Source organism: Genypterus blacodes, unplaced genomic scaffold (assembly GCF_046128005.1).
Source record: "Genypterus blacodes isolate CSIRO-AG114 ecotype Tasmania unplaced genomic scaffold, CSIRO-AGI_Gbla_v1 ptg000067l_1, whole genome shotgun sequence".
Taxonomy (NCBI): Eukaryota; Metazoa; Chordata; class Actinopteri; order Ophidiiformes; family Ophidiidae; genus Genypterus; species Genypterus blacodes.
The window spans coordinates 14,776,988-14,799,915 of NW_027466879.1; the positions used below are offsets into that span (position 1 = coordinate 14,776,988).

General features: G+C 43.3%; 2 protein-coding genes across 4 annotated transcripts in view; one reads left to right on the top strand and one right to left on the bottom strand.

The window, feature by feature from the left end:
- The first annotated feature begins 67 nt into the window (after positions 1-67).
- Positions 68-3,754, top strand: LOC143004984 (ubiquitin-like protein 7). The gene is made up of 11 exons (XM_076156204.1): positions 68-142; positions 584-758; positions 908-1,027; positions 1,129-1,214; positions 1,818-1,902; positions 2,000-2,057; positions 2,276-2,409; positions 2,507-2,556; positions 2,649-2,816; positions 2,959-3,072; positions 3,394-3,754. The coding sequence occupies exons 2-11, from the start codon at positions 584-586 to the stop codon at positions 3,532-3,534; spliced, it is 1,131 nt and encodes a 376-aa protein (XP_076012319.1). The 5' UTR covers positions 68-142; the 3' UTR covers positions 3,535-3,754.
- Positions 3,755-7,996: 4,242 nt separating this feature from the next.
- Positions 7,997-22,928, bottom strand: part of shf (Src homology 2 domain containing F) — a 79,449-nt gene continuing 64,517 nt past the window's right edge. For 2 of the 3 annotated variants that reach the window (XM_076155500.1, XM_076155499.1), the window contains 3 exons: positions 14,998-15,172; positions 14,734-14,853; positions 7,997-11,238 (listed from right to left, as the gene is read on the bottom strand). In XM_076155500.1, the coding sequence (XP_076011615.1) occupies positions 11,052-11,238; positions 14,734-14,853; positions 14,998-15,172 (482 nt within the window). In that variant the 3' untranslated portion in view covers positions 7,997-11,051. Of the gene's footprint in view, positions 11,239-14,733; positions 14,854-14,997; positions 15,173-21,405; positions 21,553-22,928 lie in introns of all 3 variants that reach the window. The other variant, XM_076155501.1, reaches the window with a different exon arrangement.

Genomic DNA, 22,928 nt, shown 5'->3' on the forward strand with positions numbered 1-22,928 from the left:
AGACGGCGTTTATGAAACAGACTCTTAATATGTAACTGTTTTTGAATTAAAATAAAATCCAATGGAAGTAAATATACGCGTTTCCACACTGCAGATCACGTGACTAAGACCAGGAAGTGACTCGAGTGTCAACAAAGCAAGGGTGAGTATGCGTTTCTATCCCGAATACATGCATTTATCGTGCGTTTTCAGTACGATTTCTGCATTTAACTCGGTGTTCAATTGTTCGAAATCCCTTCATTTGACAAAAATCACTCGTATTTATTTTAGAAAGTCGATGTTGTTTTGTAGCCACTGCTAAGCAGCTAACCGGCGACTAAGCCGAGTGCAGATGGGTGACTGCAACTGTGTAAAAAACAAAACACAAAGCGATTTTTACAAAAGCCCGGCCATTGATTCATTTTTCCAGGATCGGTATTCTAAAACGTGTTTTTGTCGGTCGTTTAATGCGATGTGGTGCAGATATGTAACAGTGACGATACTCACAAGGCAACTTCAACTACTGCTACAGGTTAATATGTAGCTGCTATAGTTGATGTACATTCCGTCACCATAACTGTGTTTTGTATTTGAATATACATAGATGGGTTCCTCAGAATGGCACCTGTCTTTGAAGCTGGCGGATCAGCCCAAATCCGTCTTCCAATTCCCAGAGATGATGCCAGGAGACGTTCCGCCTGGAGGATACAGAGTCGCGACTCTAAAACAACTTGTTGCTGCTCAGCATCCAGACTCCATCCCAGATCCGGATCTCATAGGTCTGCTCCTACTGTTAAATCTATGATATATGAAGAACAAGGACTCAAAGCAGCTTTCATCCTCAAAGTGAATGATCTGTGTGTGTGTGTGTGTGTGTGTGTGTGTGTGTGTGTGTGTGTGTGTGTGTGTGTAATGTTTCCGTTTCCAGAGCTGGTCCACTGCGGGCGGAAGCTTAAAGACGATCTAACTCTTGATGCCTGTGGGATTCAGCCAGGCTCCACCTTACACATTCTCAAAAGGACTTGGCCAGAGCCAGAGAGTTTTTCAGGTGCTTGTCACACTTTAACTCTAAACATGTGTTTAAGCTGTACAGCAAGTTCACACTGAATGTGAATATAGATGAACACTTTTGTTTACTTGCTCTCTCAGAACCTGTGAACAGAGCGACTGCAGCCAGGGAGTTCAGAGTGTTCCACGCTGCTCTTCACTCTCTCAACTCTGCCTACAGAGACTCTGTGAGTAGAAAACACACACACAGGGCGCAGTGACATCATTGCCCACAGTGACAACCTTTTCATAATGTTTATATGGTATGAATGGTCTTATTTAGCCCAATATCCAAAAATCATATTATTAAGTCTAATCTTGCAGTCAGAAATGGAGGGATTTTGTTTGGTTATTCAGATTTACTCTCCTTTTCTCCTTCCTATGCATTCATAAACTCAGGCCCTGTCTGAACTTAGATCAACAGAGACAAACAATATGTTTCAGATGCGACTTGAGAAAACACTTGACCACATAGAAACAAACCATATCTGCTTTTGTAAGAGGATGTTTGGAGAAGAAATAGTACCTCACCTGATGTATAGACTCCAGAATCAGAACAGAAGCATGTTAAGATGTGGATGAAAGGACATAAGCACAGCAGACGGGTCGTGTGGACAGAGATATGGACAGCCTGACAGACGAAAAATGAATGACCTGTATGATAGTGGCCAAAGCTTTTTAAACTGCATCACAGTACTCAACAAATGATTAAAATCTACTATACTGTATTGGTGATCTGTTCTTTTTCTCTTACTTCAAAATGTCACTTTCTGTCTCGCTGCCTCATTTAGGTATATAAAATGCTGACAAATAAGGAATCTCTGGATCAGATCATCGTCGCTACACCTGGGCTTAGGTCCGACCCAATCGCCCTGGGTAAGACCTGATGAACCTCATTTTATCAACTTTGTCATTCACTCTAACATACAAGTAATTCCATTTGAATCTAAGTGTCACACTTAAATCTCTTCAGGGGTGCTTCAAGACAAAGATCTGTTTGTGCAGTTTACAGACCCAAGCATGCTGGACGTGTGAGTGGCATTTCTATTTGTTTACTTGATGGTTCTGGTGTGACACTTAAAGATGGAGGACAGTAAAGGCTCATGTGGAATATCATTTGAATCAATGTCCTAATTGTATGACACTAACAGGTATATACAGAAACATGTAGCAGCATTGCTACCAACAACTGCAACTTTGTGACTCATTCCTTCTCTCTGGTTTATTCACTTTCTTTTCTATGTCATAGTTTGGTCAGTTCCCACCCGGCGCTAGTTAATGCCATCATCCTGGTCCTGCACTCTGTGGCGGGCAGCATGCCGTCACAGTCCAGCACCAGCTCCTCTCGCAACGTCTCTGCAAGTTCCTACAGCGATATGCCAGGTGAGCAAAGATCTTAGGCAAAGGCCGACGTCTCTCTTTAAAAGTATAGCCTGAATATGCGTCTTAATAAGTCTTATTTGTCTCTCTTTTTGGACAGGAGGGTTCATGTTTGAGGGAATGTCTGACGACGAGGAAGATTTCCAGTCTGTGAGTCAGTCAGAAACTCAACAACAGGCAACTTATACAATGGGAAACTGATGTCATTGTTGAATTGTTGTGTTTCTAATTGTATGCGACAGGGGAGTTCAGCAGGTCCGTCTAGCAGAGCCCCAGGAGTTCGACCAGTGTCTCTGAGCCACAGTGGAGCAGCGGGCCCTCGGCCAATCACACAGAGCGAGTTGGCGACGGCACTGGCCCTCGCCAGCACCCCTGACAGCAGTGCGGTCACGCCCACAACAGCAAGTCAGGTAGGGGATCATGACTAACGGTTCAAATATCACATTTTATGCCAATTAAAAGCTGCATGACCTGATGGCATTATACTGCAGAGAGAAGTGTCTTTATTGTGTCTATTTATGTTCCTCCTTTGTCAACCGGTCTGTTCTTTAGGCGGACCCCTCTGCTGGCGTAGCTCCCATGCCAGCAGGGACGCCAGTCAGTAATGATCTCTTCAGCCAGGCACTACAGCAAGCACTGCAGGCCTCCAACATGTCCGCTGTACAGGTGAGACCACGGTGACTCAGTGTAGAGACCATAGCTTACCAATGTATTGAGTTCATGTAAACACCACAGAATGGGGACTGTGAGCAAGACAGTGAGCCAAGCCTGCTGCTGATGAGCTCGTCTGGCGCCTTGCCTGGCATGCCTCCCCCGTCCGTGAATGAGTGTGTGTTGAGTCTCTTGAATAGAAAGACACTATATGAATACAATCCACGATATTTTAAATAATCCTTTCAGTTAATTGTTCATCAGTTATCATTTTACAGTGTGTGCTGCTATTGTAAAGTTGTTTTTGCTCTTTCAATGTTTGATTTGTTTGGCAAGGGCCGCTGGCAGTCCCAGATGCAACAACTGAGGGACATGGGGATCCAGGATGAGGAGCTCATGCTTCGGGCCCTGCAGGCCACAGATGGTGACATCCAGTCTGCCCTGGAGCTCATATTTGCTGGAGGCCCAGGACTCTGAGCTCACACCCACAAGGTCCAGAGTCCTTAGGCTCCACTGAACTGTGATCATCCTGCCACACAGTCATTATATGTATGAGGAAGATATGACTTGAAGATATTTTTTATTGTTGCATCATTTCTGCTTCAAAATACTGACCTTTTTCACTGAGCTCCCTAAAGGTCCCCACATCTCTTTGTCATCGACGTGACAAGACTTGTAATAAATTGAATCATCATAACCTCATGGACTCTTGAATCTGGCTCATGTTGGTACTGGTTCATTAGGTGAAGGATAAAGTCGTTTATCATTTAATAACACACCCACAATAACAAGTGTGCGTCATGTTGGTCAGGAGGAAGCCTTGTCAGATATGTTTGAGTAATGTTAATATCAGATAGTTCACATTCACCTTCATTTTATTGTTCAGTGTGCCTGCATTTAATGGAATTGTTTCATGTTTGTGAGCTACTTAGCTGTCCATTCAATTTAATCAAATAATTAATTATACATTTAAAGGTCAGTTGGCCTCCAGTAACAACATGTATTAAATACCTATACTAGTATGATTCACAGCTGTTACCCAGAGTCGAACATTGATGTCCAGCACATAATGGTAGCTCACTTATTTGTACACTAGGTGGCAGTGTAGTACTTCATTTTTAGCCAAACGTCCTATTCTATCATTCCAACAAGCTCACTGATTGATTCATTATTTTTTTAAAGAATCAGAAAAGCCACTTTCATTTGCTTTTTCTTTGTCCCCTGAATTTTAAATTCGGATTTGGAACTCAAACCCACAAAGCAATCATTTATTAATAGTTGTATGATTTGTAGGTGGTGGGCTTTCACTTGACTAAGAGGTCATTATGCACAGCCAGCCAGTTCCATTAATAAAAAAAAAAGGGAAGCAGCTCAGATAAGGCGATATCTTTATTACCTACATATCCATTGATGTGCTGTGCTTGTTTGAGTATCGCTGCCATTAGTTATTGAGCTTTATTTCTCCAGGCCATGATACAGTCGGCTACATTTGCTTTGTCTCATTGCCTCTCATCAGGGTATTTTAGGGGACGACATATTGCATCTCCCCCCCTCGTCTGCAACCTACCATTCTCCATCTACAGTAATTGCCCTGCTTAGTTTTATTACTGCATCTGTGAATGTGACAGCTCAATCAGTGGATTGCCCTTTCACAAGCACAGCACCCAAACAGTGCTTTGTGTCCGTCTGTCCCCATTACCATTTTATATGCATGCACACCTGCGGGCAATTTCCACCTCCAACTGCCTTCAAGGGTATTTTAAAAGCAAAACATTTCCACTGTTTACAACAGTCTCAGAGCTTTAGGAAATTATAGTGGGGGGAAAAAGTGTCACTGGCTGTCAGATAAATCGAAGAGGAAAAACTGCTCTGGTTTGCCACAACAAGTTGGAATAATGTTGAAGATTTGGCTTTGATTTTAGATTTAGACGTGTAGTTTTTGATGTGTTAATCTGTTGATATATTTGTTATTGCCTATTTTATGCCTAGTTCCCTCTGTCAAAGACACGTCAGAGTGGGAAATACTGTCATGCAAAATATTGAGGAAAAGCAGTGAATGCACATCATGTTTAGCTCCCTTTCATGCCAACTATGATGTCACTTCAACATTGAATTGACTTTTTCGATGTCTTTGTTAAACTCTACGTCCAGCCTGACATCCAAAATCTCCAAACGAGGACTGAGACGGTCCGTTTGTACTTACAGACGGTTTCATCACTTCTGTTATTGCTCAGTGAGATTTGAAGATGGTAATGTTGCACTGACAAATCTGACTCATCTCTGAAATTAGTTAAGCCTTTTTCCTTGCTCTTGGATGGAGCCGAAAAGAAGGAAAGATGAATGAAAGCCAAATTGTTATTCCCCTGCCTCTATTGAATCCCTACTACAACTTTATTTTTCTGATGAGGATCATCCACTTTAAATCTGTTAATCTGTTTCTGTTAATCACAGCCTGGGTGCCTACAAAGCATTTTAACTCGGACTCAGAGAGAGTTTGTATGGTCTCGCATTTACTTGAAGAATCTACTACTGCAATTTGCTGGAATTCCTCTCGGTCCTCTTTTGATTGTTAACAATCACTACGATGACATGCCTGCTGAATGAATCAGGGCTGTTTGCTTTGAAGCTGGCTCAAATCTACCCAGTTCCCTACCCTTTGGCTCTAGATTCAGGTAATAAGGACAATTCTGTATCCTTCCATTGTGGGAAATCTGTTGAAATAGACATTTCAATGCCCAATCTCTCAAAATTGTGTAAAAGCTCCTCTAATCAAGCACTTACAGACAGTCAGAACAATACTATCATTATTCTCCTCGGATCAACACCACAGACGTGCCAGAGGAGAAAAGCTGAAAGATAATATAATGTCCTCCATCCGCTTTTGTCTTTCTGAAAAGAGGCAGCTCACATGATATTAACATACGGTCTGTTACCTGAGATTGCTTTCTGTCTAACGTGACTGAGTGGAATATGAAATGAGCCACTTCTGGACACGAGGCCATTGTATCCCCTTGTGGCTCATTCATTGCTTTCAAGCCATGCTTTTATGCTTTCTTTCCCTTTTTTGACCACAAAAGTATCTTAAGGCCTTTTTATCCAAGTGGTTTTAATGCTTTTCGGTGAGGAGAGCAGAACTGCAAGAGAGGGAAAATGGAATCAATCAGCAGAATGCAAATGTAAAATAGAGCAGAATTTAGTCTGATGTGTGAGGTTTGGTCAGGTGAGATTAAGTAAATCAATAATTTAAGTTAGAATGACTATCCTCAAAAGTAATGTCTTCTCAAATGAAGTGCTGCAGATGTTGCTTGTGTTTTGTAGAAGCTGCATTTTGTCTCTAATTGTGATTTTTACACCACGGCTCAGTAATTCTTTGGCTTAGCTTGATAAATCTATTTGAACTGCCATTTCCAAGAAAAGGAACACAAACGATGCAATGACTGCATAAAAATAATCACTTTCTCACGCAGACATATGGCTCTGTCGTCTCACACAGCTCACTGTCAGAGCCACAGAGACGGTTGCTGCCTGGCTGTCAGTCAAGCTCGAGGTGTGTGTGCGTTACAGATGCTGCCTACCATCAAAACTCTCAGAGGGCTGTGAATGTTCGATGTTTCCTTTCATCAACCCCCTGCCTGTGCTCTCCCTGAATGCCTGCCGGTTGATTTGTGGCCAGAATGTTCTGTATGAAACCGCTTTTGCTGTCACAATAAAACCGTTTTGAAAGTGATTTTTGGCTAAGGGATTGGGGAATTTGTGACGAAATTGCATTCAACGGTATGGAGTGCCGGGTCCTGAGCCGTTTAATATAGCAGCAACACCTCAGAGGGTGTTCTAGTAGCTGGTGAGCATGAGTAGCAGTGTATCTGTGCCATGACAATATCAACAATCACAGCGAAGAAGGCAACGCAAACATTATTGCTGTCATACAGCAGTTACTCACCTGTGCATTCTGCCTGAAAGGCATACACAGAAACTGAAACATCAGAAAACAATGATCATCCATCAAATTATTCTTTTCTGTAAAAAGTGTCAAATGCATTCTATCCTATTTTGTCTGCCATGTTGTTTTGTCCATTCATCCAGCCATTCACGTGCACATGAAAAGTTTGTTTTGTTGTTCGATTGCGAAAACAAAGAAGTACCAGTCCAAGGACATTGAGGTTTGCCATATAACAAACATAACTGCAACCTTGTGTGATGTCATCTAAGGTCTCATTAATGATCAGAGAGCCAAAACAGGACCAAGGTTGCCTTTAAAGTCCACTTACAGTGTGAACACAGAAAACAGAAGTGAAGTCATTTTGCAGCTGGTTCTCTTTCAGGTTACCGTATTCAACTGGGTTTTTACATTTAAAATGTGAAAACACGCCAAGTTACACTTATACAGTATATTCATCTTGTGCTGCGTCATTGATACACACTGAAAACGAGTGTATTTAATGCTGTTTTGGCTTGTTGGGAGACCGGCTCCCAGCTTGTTGCCAAATGGGAGTCAGTTGCATCTGTTAAACCACTGAATGTCTGTATAAAATATACTTCCATGAACAAAAAGATCAATTGTCCCAGCAAAATGTCCTCTGTCCTCTACTACATATTGAATACGACTGATTTGGACTCGTTCAGAATAGAAAGATGCTCCACAAATCCAGCAGATGCTACTGCGATGAACGACTGAGTACAAATATTACAGGACGTGGTACAAAGTGGATCAATAGAGAACTACGAGTGCCAGAGTACTCACTGGATAATAGCTCCAGCGTTCTGCCCTTGACTCAAACAATGGTCGCTCTTCACTCTTTATTGAAGGACTTCACCATGGTAACTGGCAATGGCAAAGCGAATGGAAATGACTCGTCTCCATCAACAATTATGTTTGCTCTATGTGGGATGTCTGTTTGTGTATAATTACAACCCAAAAAAGCATCAGATCACACAAGAATTAACTCATAAACCCAATTTTTATTTAGTTTGAGCCTTGATGCCTCTTATGTCCCCATACAATACATTCAGTATATACATTTGGCCATGAGGGACTGTACAGAGATATGTTATAGTAGTGCATACATACGTGGCAAGAAAATGTACACAAAAGGAAATTCATACGCATCACTTTACCACGGTAAAGTGATACACAAGATGCACACAGGGGCAAATCAATGGTTGATTGCTGCTCACACTAGTACACACAGACACACACACACAAATGCTGCATGCACAATTGCACACACACACACACACACACACGCTTTAAGACACTTCTGAGGGGGGAGAAGGGCTCTTTCAGGTTCCCGTAATAGAAATAGGAGAGTGTGAACAGAGGGGTCTACTGATTGTAACAAAGTCCCCCCCGCCTGCCCACACACACCTCTCAGAACACCCCCCCCTCAGTCTCTCCATCATTCCTCCCATCTTCCCTCTCTCCAAAGCTAAGGCCTCTCTCTCTGGGCGGCGTGGCCATCGTGTACGGGCTCTTTTCTGAAAGTTGAGTGATACTCGTCAGCAGCAGTATAACTTAATAAAGAGCTTCTATTTCTCAACATTTGATCTCTTAAAAAGGGAACATTCAGAACATAAATGATGCATTACACGTGTAGTTTATTTAATTTGCTCTTTTTTTTTCAGGATATCTTCTCTCAAGGAATTACATAGGTCCACTTTGACAACACACTATTCCTCAAAAAGAAAAAGAAAAAAAAGCTATAGATGTCTCACCACTTGAACAAACACAATCTGTCCACCTTTAGTTGTCTACTCGCTTACTTCTCCAACAAAATAAACTTCTGTTTACATCCCACTCTCTGTAAACTACAGTACGTTTTACTATCATGTCATTCTGCTGATTATATGTCTTCCTGGTGGACATTTTGTACCATCATATCTGTCATACACGTTTGGTGGAGACGTGCTCTACAAACATCATCCCATCAATGTCTGTATGGTTGCATAGCACACAGTGGAGATCGAATTAAGGTTTATTCGACTTTGTATAAGCACCGGTTTCTAATTTATAAGTGTCTGTCATTCTCAGATTGGATTAAACCCAGCAAATTTCCATTTTTGCTTCTATTTACTCATTAAACAACTCAACAGCTCAATTTTGCGACTGCAGCTAATGAGTGAATGTAAGAGAAAATGAAAATATGTCAGGGCTGGATTCTAATTTCTCCAGCTCAGGGAAAAAATGGTTCTGACAACTCTGTCACCTCAGTCTGTAGCAGCCAGGGAGAACACACATGGGCACTCGGCAAGTCTGTACACACACGCTCTCAATGTGGCTTATGTGTACACGTGAATGCATCAGACACATGCATACACGCACACACAGACACACTCACATTCACACATGTATGCACACATAGTAGTAAAGGGTAGAAGATAGAGGTTTCAATCCTTAGTGGAAGCATGACAGACTGAAGGACAGATTTATCCGGTTTTGAGCAGGGTGCACTGTGATTGGGGGGCGGGGCATCTGCATCATCTCATGTGAGGCTTTCACAATCCCATTGGTCAGGAAACACCGTGACTTGTGTCCCACAGTCAGGCCACAGAGGCAAACGTGCGTTAGCAGAACTTTGAAACGAAAATGCAAAGCACCACAGTAAAAGAGGCTGGAGTCCCAAAAACACGATCACATCAGCACAGAACAATGAGGGGCCTGTAGGCCATCACGAAGGAGTAACACATGAGTAACAATTACTCCAGAATAAATTACAGTCACAGAACAATCTTTAAAAGCAGAACTGGAAAATCAGCTGATCTAGAGGACTGATTTGACCCATGCATTATAAGGCATTAACCAAACATTTGTTACTGACATCACACAATATCATATTACTTGACTATACATACAATTTCTGATCTGGAAAATCTGCTTATGTTTTTAGAAAACAAGAACAAAAACATTTCCTCGCCTAACTTTATGCAAAGAAACATATTCCTAAACCGATGACGCAATTTTAAGGGAACTGGGAATGTTGAAGGAAGAGCAGATCGATGACTGCAATTCCATTGTACCTATTGATCTGCAGATGGGCGAATGAAATTGATTTTCTGAGGTAGACAATGCAGGCATATTTCATTCTCCCGATGCAAAGCCATTCTAAGCAGGGATCGTGGGGGTAATTTGGTCCATTTGGACAGGCTCCACTCTCCAGCCTTAGCCAATTGTTCTGTGTCAGACAGGTTGACCCATCCATCATGCTCTCTTGCCTGTCTCACCACTTTGGTACTTACACCGTCATTGGCGTGATACACCCACTCAGTGATGGATAGTGGACAGCATATACTGTGACAAGATAGAGAGATCAGTCTGCACAGCTCACAGGCCTGTTGCCCTGTTGTTTCTGTGTAGCTGGGGACGCACTGTTAATGCAAAGCCATTTTGTTCAATATCCTGGCATCTGTATGAGGCCCATGTGGACAATTTCCCTTAACGTGCCTCATAAATGTCCCTTCTTTAACATTGCTGCTACAATCTTCAAGTCCCCTTGACAAAGTTTCACTCAGACAGTATCAACAGAGCCTAACCAAATGAGAAAATCAAACAATCATATTCATACACAGAAAAAGGTACATTATATGATGAAAGGTACATCCCAGTGACAGAGGTTATAATGCTGTACCTTTTTCTTAAGAGTGTTAAGTGCTAAGGGAAATCTGCTATAGAATCAATGAAATGATGCTCATACGAAAGTCAGTCTGTGATGTAGTGAAGTGGGTGTCTGTCATAAATAAAACAAAATACAATAGAAATAAAAAATAAAGACATCTGCGACATTGAGTCTGTATGCATGAGATAGAATGTAGCAGGCTTCAAAAACAGGTCTGGGATCTGTCAGCCAGTGAGGTGAGTCAGAAACAGCAGTTTGGGATGTCGATGTTCATTTTTTTTCCTATGAGCCTACAGAGCTCTGTCCAGTCCTCACAGACAAAAAAAGAGGGACGGGAGAAGTGGAACCGCAGGGGGGTCTGACACCTGCGCACGACCCATGGCACTATAGTGTCCTGATGGCCACGGGGTACAGCAAAGACATGTGTTCGGCTCCCTTGATGGGCAGCTTGCGGCTCGAGTAGAAATGGATGATTTCGGGCACGCTGTCAAACGGACAGCTGTTCTGGCCAAGGACGTACTTATTCTCCTTCGTCCGGGACAGCTTCATGTGCATGAAACCCTGGCTGCTCCTGGAGAGAGAGAGAGAGAGAGAGAGAGAGAGAGCGAGAGAGAGAGAGAGAGAGCGAGAGAGACAGAGAGAGAGCGAGAGAAACCGAGGGAGACAGAGAGAGATCAGTGTATAGTTAAAGGACATTTAAAAAAAGATGGCTTGCAGGTGTCAAACAGCTCTCAGTTAGTCTCCAGGTAGCTGTTTCCTACATGTTAATGTCCTCCATGCTGGATTACCTCCAAAGACCTTGAGGTTGCATGGGCGCGACGAAAAGCCAAGTTGCTCGAGGTGCAGGGTTTCACATGTGGAGCATACAGATGAGGCTAATGAACCCCCTTTGGATAAATCACTTAAGCTACCGCAATAAATGCACGGCAAATTAAAAGCTCCCCGCGTGTTTCTAGCAGCCTTCGATCAATACGTTCTACAGCTTGTCAGTAACCTTGGGTTTAAGAGTAGGAATCTACTTTTTAGAGGAGCTGATCCCAAAGTAACATCACAATATCCTGCTTCCCATTGGTTGTTTTGTGGTTTATTCTTTTAAACTTCCCCTGATTTCAAAAGTAACTTGTGTGTAATCAATTACACTGGAACAAAGAGGAGGACATTTATCACCGACTCTGTGACAGCCAGCACGAGGGAGGTGATTGCGGTTGACTTATGGGGCCAGTAAGTCTTATCTGCTTTACGCATTCTTTCTGTGTCAAACATGTTGTGGAATAAGAGTCAAAGATAAGAGGAGATGTAGGAAACAATGTAAGAAAACCAATTTTGATGGCGACTTTCCAATAGACTGGCTTGCATTTGTGTAAAGATACAACAAACAATGCTTCCGGTAGGTCAAGACTGTCATAATGATCATAATTATCTGTGATTAACCGGAGCAGGAAACTGAGCTTTGGGCATCTGAAACAAAATGCGTGTCTGCCTTTACTTATCTGGTAATAGCGTGTGTGAAGCCTGTGGGTATGTTCTACCGCTGAGGCCTGGAAGAGGCAGGCATGGAGATATCGCTGAGGTGGGGAAGAGCTGAGAATGTACGGGGTTGATTAAGGGACACCCATGAAAAAGTAAGACTCCTATTCGACTCCTTGAAGATTTGGGGAGGAAAGTTGCAGTCTAACGCAGCTCTCTGTCATCACTGTGCCTCTGGCCTCAACCGTTGACTTTATCAGTAAAAAGTCCGCCGAGCAGCACATATTTCACTTGTCACACTGGTTGAGACAATTCCACGACTGTACAAGCGGTGCCAGGAGAGCCCATTTTAAAACCCTTCTCCTTCTCTAAAAAGCATTTGATAAATCATCATGCAGAACGCTGAGAAGGCGCAATGGGGGGGTGGGGGTGTGTTAGGTTACACAGAGCCACACTTAAAAAAGGCAAACACATCAATAGCATCATTTTAAGATTCCCAACTGATTTTCCAGTCAGTGCTCAGGGCTGCTTATCATGTTCCACCCCTGCAGAGACAGAAACCAAGATAACGGAGCAAAACACCAGAGCTGCTCCTGATAACATGAAAACGCCAGTTATTTAGGAGTCGGCAGGCACTGGGCTTTTTTTGTGTGTTGTTATCATACACCCTGTGTTTGTGGGCTTCTATTGTTTAATCAAGATGGATCTCACAGGGGAGTTCTGCTGCCCTGTTTCTCGAGGTTTATGACTTTGATTTGAGCCCCTGTAGTACTCAGCAGGAACAACTACCTTTACCGCTGCCTGAATGATGCTCTTCACGTAATGATTCCGAGGCATCATAAAAGGAAACGTCATCCAAGGCAAGATAATGATGCTGAGGTAAGGGCCGTGACCTTTCCATACATTAGTGAGCATCGGATATCGTGATTTTATGTAAGCACAAATCAAATGAGTTTCACCTGGGATGATCCCTACTGATGTGTTAAACAGACACTTGGAAAACAAATGTGGTTTGTGGTGTTAAGCAGGTTATGGAGATTTCAACAAAATCTGTCATGTTCATTCTAGTTGAAGCACTGTGGTTCAAACCAGTTCAACCATCGAGACTTCCTCTGCAGAAAGACAGAGAGGAGGAAGACTGATACGCTGCCATCGGCTTCAAGAGTCTCTCTCTTGAGGCTGAGGGGTTTGAACTGCCGGCTTATCAATAATGCAATATGCAAACATGCCACCTCATGGCCTGTTCCATTTTTCAGCAACCTGAGACATGCAGGATCCTCATCTTCAGTTTACGCTAATTTTCAGGGGGAATCGGGGCCTGTAGTGCCGTTTACTCCAAGGAATCAGCCTGCTTATTATTCTATGGGCTTGATGTGAGCTGACACACACCCACACATTCATACACGTGTTCTGATATTTCCCTCAAACAATACGGATATAGTTTACCCACCCAATAATAGCGCCATCATTAATTACAATAACACAGCCTGTCAAGTGGTGAAAGCACCTTGGATCTCTTAAAGGCCAGAATTCTGTCATAGTAAAAACCTATTGTTCTGCCTAAATTGAACATGTTGCTCATTTCTCAACAAATTAATAGAAATCAGACAGGCATTGGGTTCTCTTTGGTGGGTGGTCAGCCACAGAGCCGACACAGCATGCCGCAGCCCAGTAGTTAGTCAGTCAGGCTTTTTGTCAGCGGGCAGAAAAGGAAGCAGCCACACAGCCGCGTAGGCAGCGGACGGGCAGTCAGCTCCAGTAACATGAAGAGAAATGGAACAGTGGGCAATGTTGTGTCTCCCTGCCAAGAGATATAAGCCTCCAGCAAGATTAACACCTTCCATAAAAACAAAGACTAATCAATGTTTCTCATCAGCTCATAGTTTCTGCTCATCTCTGTAATAAGCACATAGGTTAGGATTCTTTTTTTATGTCAAATAATTGAGCCTGCTGAAAACGAAAATGCCATGTGTGCTAAAGACCATTAACATTTCATTGCTCATACATCAAGATAATTTACTGTAGATGGTTTGGCAAATTTTGGATGCGTGTCTGATACGGTTGCCATGGCCCCTGGATGATTTTTAGCGGATGCACTGTTAATCCTCACCCTATAAACCCTTCAAGTGAAGAATGGGATGTGACTGCTACACGGGTAGCGTCACCTCGGCCCCATGTCACGCTAAACCAATCAGAACAGTTCCCTCGCAACCTCCTCCCAGCGGGCTGAAGATGGAGTCAGAGGTTACTGATGAAGGGCAACATTATCTGAGTTCTGGGCACATCAGCAAATCAAGGAGGCGAGGGGTTGCCAGCAGGTGTGGGTGTGGAAGAGATAGGACGGAACGCGTGTAGGTGGGAGATAGAGGTCTGAAAGGTGAAGATTATTACCATAGGGAAAGGGCAGAGTCAGCAGAATACTGGGACAAAGGTACACACGGACCTACACCAGCACCATGTCGGGCCTGTAGTGTGGCCCGTAGTGTGATACACGTATTACAGGAAAGAACACTTGATTGAATTTCATCCAGCCGTCACGTGTGTCCGTCTGGATGAGTGCATGTGAGTGAATCTGTACGTGATGTTGCGGCGTCCTTACTTGAGGGAGAGCGAGTAATCATTCTTGCTGGTCTCGCTGTTTCTCACCAGGTAGCTGGCCTCCTTACACAGCCTCAGCAGGGACTCGGCGTCGGTCCGGCTGATCGCTCCGTGGTACCAGCTGAGGCCAACGGGCAAGAGGAAGGAGGAAGAAGGAGAAATGAGATTAGATTCTGCTTGTTTGTTTTATGATGATGTTGTGGTATTGAAAGGGGAATTGAAAAGGAATTTAATGATAACAAAGCAACATCAAGGTCAGACTCACAACTGGCTCTCCAGGGCCATGGTGGGGTCTATGCGCTCGCCGAGCGAGGAGCTACAGTGGTCCATTGTAATCATCTTAGTGTTCACCAGGCAGCCGCTGGAGTGGCGCTGCAGAGGACGACTTTTCCCATCTTTGGTGGGCGACATGCGAGACTTCTCCACTCCATCAAACTGGACTGTAAAAAAAAGAAAACAAGATAGTTGAAAGATGATACTGGATAAAGATGCTGGATGTTAACCTTCACCTTAACGCATTATCTGACGACTGATATCTGATGTTGGATGAGGCGTTTTGTTTTATATCAAAGCTGCAACATTTTAATATTTTCAGACTCATTTTAAGACTCAAAAATGTGCTTTGTGGTTTCTTTCTTGGTGTTTGACTTTCACTGTACAGATTAACGGGGGAAGACTGCTCTGTTCTTTGTTAAAGTCTAATATGTCCTACTTGTTTATACAGTACCATGCATAAACAAGCAGGACATCACGGTCCAACATTCAAGTACATGCAAATTACACAAGAGCTACAACATCACACACACACACACACACACACACTTCTGTGAGGTTGTGCTTGTTATGTTTCTGAATGTAACCAATCAATGTTTCTGAATGTAACCAATCAATGCAACAGTGATGCATATTCAGATTGTTTTGCAAATAACATTGGACAAAATATGCTTCGAGTTAAAGAACCGTGACTTGTCTTAAATGTTCGTGGAGATATTTAAATAGCAGAATAAAGCAACTATTACATTTATAAGAGAATATCTGCCACAAATGGTGAATGTGAAATGTTAGATACTCAACATTTCGGTTGTAGCAGATTAACAGCACCACATTTATAAAACAGTGGATCCGTTTGCAGCTTTTCAAAACCAAGGACGGACAATTCTGCAACACTCCACACAAGCGAAACTGTGCTAAACAGGGAGTACATTAAGTGTGACATACTGTAAATTGCTATTACACTTAAATATGTGTGGAACAATCATATAAAGGAGTAGTTAGGAGAGTGTGGGAAGAGAAAGCCAGGCTGTTTTTACACTGACAGTGTCCCTTTGTCTCCTCATTGAGCCTGAGCGACGTGTACACAAAGGAGGAGACCTAAATCAATCCTTCTTCACTGAGTACACATTCCAACCAGGGAAAACACACATACAGATGTCCTCCAAATCAAGGCAACAACCACATCTACATATGTATGCACATGTAAACAGTTCGGTGCACAAACGAACAAACTGACAATTCACTAACACACAAGCACGCACGCACACACACACGCACGCACGCACGCACGCACGCACGCACGCACGCACGCACGCACGCACGCACGCACGCACGCACTTACAAATGTGGCATGGGAACAACGCAAGTTAAACATTAAACTGGTGTTCTCCAAATCTCCCAGGCTCCAAGTGTGTAAATGAGAAGTAGTGTTGGTTGGAGGTGACCTGTCGCTTACCAAGTGATACACAAAGGTCGCCGAGCAGCACCACAGCCAATCAGAGAACGGAAAAAAACATTTAAACTTATCTACAAAATCAAACCTGGGAAAAGCGAAGATAATCCCAGTGGACGCCAACTCCAACAAGAGAATGTATTCCTAATTCTGGCAAGGGGAAAACTTGTGGACTAGTAGTGTGTGTGTGTGTGTGTGTGTGTGTGTTTTGACATTATGTGTGTTTGTACTTGTAAGTATATTTCCTCTGTCATCCATCTTTATAACTGATGTCAGAGACTTCTTTGCAAGCACTGAAGTGCTTTCGAAAACAATCACACAAATAGTCTGTCTCCATCAAACACGACACAAGCCGTCGCTGGAGATCGTCGCCCGCTTAAACGTTTAAGACCGAAGCATCAAAGCCAAGTTTTCCATGGAGGCCCGCAGCGTGGTTGAATCGTCGCTAATGGGCAGTCTTTGTGTCTAAGTGTTTAATTACCCTGACTGAACATGGCAGCCACATGCGCAGACAGAAAGGCACTGTGATCTTAACATGTCGATGGCGAGATGGGCCTGCACTCGTCTAGACGCTGCATTCCAGTCAGAGATAACATTACACTTTAGAAACTGCGAGCTAGACAAGTGTTCCTGATGCACACTAAGTGGAGCGGCTGATTGTATCAATCAATCAATTTAAGTTACAGGAGACAACACAATGTCAACAAATTCCAGCATGTGTGTAGGATCACAATAAAGCAAAATACAATATATTAATAATATCATCTCCGCATTGCTTTAAATCGTAAATTATCAGAATAACAGATCGTGGTGCCAAAAAGTGTGTACATGTTTCAAGTGAAAGTAATCTTTTCAAAACTTTGCGATTGTGATGGAATATGACTGTAAAATGAATTGAGAGAGTTTTGCCGTTTCAACTCCAGCCACCAGGGGCTCCCATTCACCTCCCGTCCTCTGCAGGGTTGAACTTGGTGGCCTTGTGTTCACTGATGCATTCCCCTAAACGTAAACTCATGGAAATGATTATTCAGAAGGGTTTGGCTACTGCATCTATCTTGCGCTGTGCACTTTTATCCAATTTAGGGCTACGGCTGAGTCTTCAAATGACAGCCAAACTGTACTGTTGCATGACAGTTGGATAAATTGTGGCTCTAACCTCAGACCCAGCTGCAGATATTGTAGCTCCAGATCCCAACAGACGGATCCTAAGACTGAGCATGGCGCCTTTAACTCCCTGTGAAAGACGCAACTGGTTTCCTACTTTTAGATATGGGGCGTTAAAGCTACGGTATATACTGAGCGTGAATACAGTGTGTGTGGGATGAATGTATACAGTATGTGTAAGGGTGAGAAATAGCGTTTCCATGGAAACTGACCATGGGGACAAAAAGGATGCATGTTTGCTCTACTCATCCCTGTCAGCACTGACACATCACAACATGAAGATGCAGCCAATCGCTCTCTCTCATCCATCTCTTTCATTTTTTCCCCCTTTCTGTTTGCATTTGTTCAACTCGTCCTCTCTCCCTCTCTTCACCTTCTCTTTTGATATTTATATCTCTCTGACTCCATCCATCCATCTTCTCTGTTTGTGTTTCTGCACGTCAACGGCAGAAAAGGTCTGTCTCAATTGTCTTACATATAGATGTCAACAGATAACTGCAGATAAAACAGACACACGGCAGCGAGCACATGACATTAAACTACTGCGAGAGCATTATCAGTAATGGTCAGATACGGTCGGGATGTCACTGTATGAGTTTATGTTGTTACTACCATAGTCTTGGCATTATACATTTTGATTGAGCATATGATTATTTTGCTTTCCTCATATGGAGCACTGAGAGATTCACCAGATCAGGCTGAAATGACATCACTGACATAAATCAAGCAATAAGTGCGTATCTTCCCAGCCAGCAACGTTCCTCATCTCTCTCCCATTCCTGTCCACAGTTCTTGCCTCGATTCAACAAACCTGTCCTTTTCTATTTGACCTTGAATAAACTCAGCCGATCAACCGCTCCTGTCAGAGCTGAGGCAACATGGTGCTCGGCTCTAAAAGAGGCGTTTTACCCTTAAGTAAGCCCCCCAGCAAAACAAAAGCTATCATGTTATTTGCTCAAATGTGGATGGCCTCATGCCTACTATGATTGCCAGCAAACTCACCAACATTAGCTGGAGCTGTTGTCGTATTATATTTTAGGGGTGAATTTCAATGAGGGTCCACCAAACTCATTCTCCCTTTCATCCTTCAGAGCTCACAGACCGAGGCTGGGATGACACGAGATTGAAGAGAGGATTGGCCCACAGGTGAACAAAAGGCATGAATCTGTGTACAAAGACGTGCACACACGCACGCACGCACGCACACACACACACACACACACACACACACACACACACACACACACACACACACACACACACACACACACACACACACACACACACACACACACACACACACACACACACACACACACACACACACACACACACACACACACACACACACACACACACAAATGTGTGGGGGATCTATGTGTGTTATCAGCATTGTTGCCTGTATACCCAGCAAATGGAATCTGTGTATCTGATTGAACTGTCAGTCAGATGGTGACTGATGGCTGAAAGACCTGCCTCCTTCAGACACACGGCTTCCTTTAGAGAGCGGCTACAAAAAAAACAGGAGGATGGGGGCAAAAAGTGCGTGTGTGTGAGAGTGTGTGTTTGAGAGAGAGAGCTGATTGGCTGAGAAGCAGATAAACACAAGCTGCAGAGGTCAAAATGACATTTCCATAATCACACTGAGCCCACTCTACAACCAAAGTGATGCAACTTAACGGCACAGAATCTCATCACCACCACCCATAAAAAAACATGAGAGCGAGCCTTGGCTGCCATCTTACATCCACATCTGCCGTGTGGCATCTGCAGATGAAGCTTTATAAGAGGGAATGTTCAGTTTTCACCACTGAAACCGTCACAAATGTTATTTTTCAATTTAATCAACAAATCTGCAGAAGCGTAGACGCAGTAAATTATGATGGAGGACTCGATGCAACCCGACTTCCCCTTCTGCACGCTGCAGATTTCTCTAATTAGGTTGGCTAATTAATTCTCATTTGCTAATGTTTCTTCGATTAGAAAGGATGAGTTGTCTGAGCGTTGCAGTGACTGCCGTATTTGGCGGTCACCAGGTGAAAATTAAGTTCTACTGCTGAGATGTGTGAAATGATTAACAGGTCTGCATCTAATTGCACAAAATAGCACTCCACTCGCTGTTATGGTGATATTATGCGTATCAGGAACACGGAAAATGATGAGTTGGCTGGGTGACAATAACACACATTTTGAGCCCTGCTGCTGATTTCAGCCGAGTCCGATTTCTGATGATTTAACTATCGCGTTCCAAAATGTATAAATTGCAAAATGAAACTCTGATTAGTTCTCCAACACAAAGGAACGATTCTCCAGACGTATCAGCTTCTTAATTGGTTTGAAATTAAAACTGGATATCTTTTTATGACTTTTTCCTTTCCTTTCCTCTGATAAAAGGGAAGGGAAGGTAAGGGAAATGCTTCAAATTGGAGATAATTAATTCATGCCAAAAACAAAGGCAGCGGGTTCTTCATTATACTCAGACAAAGCGCACTCTATTTATATGGAGATGTAATATCTGCCCTGTCAAGCTGCATTTACATTACTGATCCTTCCTGGTCTATATCAGAGCTACACACATGGCCCTGAGAAACAGATACAGACCTTTAGCTCTTCACCCTGGCTGAACTAATCTATGTACGTGAGTAAGCATGTAAGCTATTCTGTGTATGAGGGTGACTAATGGCATGGCGTGAGGCTGAAGGTCTGGGTGTGTGCTGAGGTCAAAAGAGTGCGTTGTAACTGTATTCACATGGGTCACAGAGGCCATCACCCTGCAGTCCTGCTTCTCCCCCCCACTATGTCTGCCACAGTGACCTCTGACCCCACCAATGCAGAGTGGGGCCATGTTGGCTCAGACAGAGAGAGGATCACTTTCCAACTGGACGCCAATCTTAACCCCACTCACATTGCACAGGGAACCAGAAGCTTTCCCATAGAATTATGGGGCATAAATCAACTCCTCGCCCTGTCCTCGCCTACAGCACCCAGCGGTGTCCTTTTACATGGTCTCACTCTACGTCCTCCCACTCTGCCAGGGGAAATCCCATTCCTGGCATTAGTTCTGCTACATGTCCTTCTTTTTGCTCAGTAATTACAGCTGCTACCGCTAGTGAGTATGTATAAGAGAGGCTTCAAACATCTGCACAAACACATGGTTCTCCTGGTCGAAAGTAAGCCACTGGTCGGTCATAATGTCAGATAAGATGTCAGCTACGGCTAAACCGGGGGTGAGATGAGGTGAAATCAACGAAAATTAGTTTGACTTTTCATATTTCAAGTAGGCTTCTTGTCGAGAGCGGCAGCCAGGAGGACATCTGGGTCGGTTATGAGTATGTTGACAAGAGGAAATGGGGGTCACAGCGAATGGCAATTACCCATTCAGGAGGCAGTTCGGCACAATTAAAACTAATGAGCCTTCAGCCCTACAACCTGCACAAGAGTTAGTGATTTTCTGCTACATGTAATCCAGATGGAATCATTCAGTCATTATTGAGGTAATACTTAATGTCACATTATACAGTGCTTGTGATAGATTACAACCTTTGAGTAAGTCATCAACTGACCACAATACAGTGAGTTACCGGAATACCGTGTCAATGTTTATTTTCTGCCTGTAAAACCATTTCAACAAAGAAGCTTGATTATAGGCAGACAGACAGAGAGATACGTGTATGGATGAATGGACGGACACAGAGGTGAATGAGTGGACAGATGGATGGAGGACAACAAGTGGGGGTATAATGGTGGGGGAATATGGCGGACAATGTGAACACCAACACCCACCATGGTGGTGCTGGTCACAGGCTGTCTGTCCTGGCGAGGGCTGAGGTGTCTGGGAGGGAGAATCCAGCTCCTCCAGTGGAGGATGACTGGTGTTGAGTTGCCCGACAGGCGGGGGCCAGGGTAGGTCCTTGATCACTTTAATCTCTACTGCAAGTGTCGCCCAAGTCACCAGAGGAGAAGTGGAGGGAGGGAGGAAGGGAGGAGACAGCAAAGAGGCGTTAAGACAAAGACAAAGGGAGTGAAGAAACGGAGTTAATGAGAGAAATAGTGAGAAACGGTGAGGAGCAGATTTAACAGGGTGGTGATTATATCATGATCATACAATCAGTAGCAGCAGTGGGTTAGAAAAGGAAGGACTGAAAGGTAAATGAAGTTGGTTAACCTGAAAAGTTGGGTCAAGTTCTGAACCCAAGACCATTCCATTGTCAAAGAAATGTTGACCTTTAACTAGAAGTACTGATAAACTAAGAGGTTGGACCAAATGAAACACCAGTTCACATGCGCTCAGTACTTCCATTCATACTGTGTGATCAAACATAAAGCTGTATGCATGGTGTCAATGGGTACACAGGACACATCAACACATTGAGGATGATTGCATACCTGAACACACTGATCAGGTATCTGATCTGCGTAATCCAGGTTGACTATTACTCTTATTTATACTGGTTTAACCGCAGTACAGGCCAACCTTTAAAGTGCATTTTAACATACTGATTGATGCACCATAAAAGGGCAGACCATCAAACCTAAGATGCCTGGAGCTCAGCTACTGCCGTTTCTCTCGGTAGAAGAAAAAACAAACATTAGGCCTTATATTAAGATAAAGAGCCACGCAGACAATATCCTCCGTTGGAACAGTGCCTCCGAGCGATACATCGCAGCAGCGGACACTCCCCGGGCTTAGCACCTTAAATAATGCATGTCTGATGTCCACACAAAAGTATTACCAGGGTGAATCGAGTGCTCTGCAACACCACATCTGTCACTGAGGAAGCACCGCTTGTTAAATAGCTGTGTATGCTTAATAAATGGGTAGGGGAGCGTAATGTGTTTTTCGACCCCATCCACAAAAAGCACATTAAGAGTCAGGGCTTTTAATGCAAGTTTAGTAGCCATACAAATATCTGATAAAAAAGTAAGACAAAATTGCCTATTTTACATACGCATTCACAGCCTTTGCTTTGATCATTCTGGCATGTCTCTAAAACTTCAGAAAAGTGAGTTTAAGGAAAAATAAACCGACTATATAAAACTTTAGTTTGTTAGGCACACATCTGTCTCCATATGGACCCGAGTCATTATAAATGAGAAGCGATGAGAGGCGGCGAATCAGTGATGGCACCATTACACATTTTTATTCCATCTTTGAGGAGAGCAGAGATATCATGCAATTTTATGAAAGTATTTACATTTTTAACAGCTCTGCCCGTGAGCACATTGCATCTTTACGTGACTGGTCCATGACCCCAGAAAAGGTTGATGAGCCATTTTTGTTTTTGAAAGGGTTCTGCGACCCGACA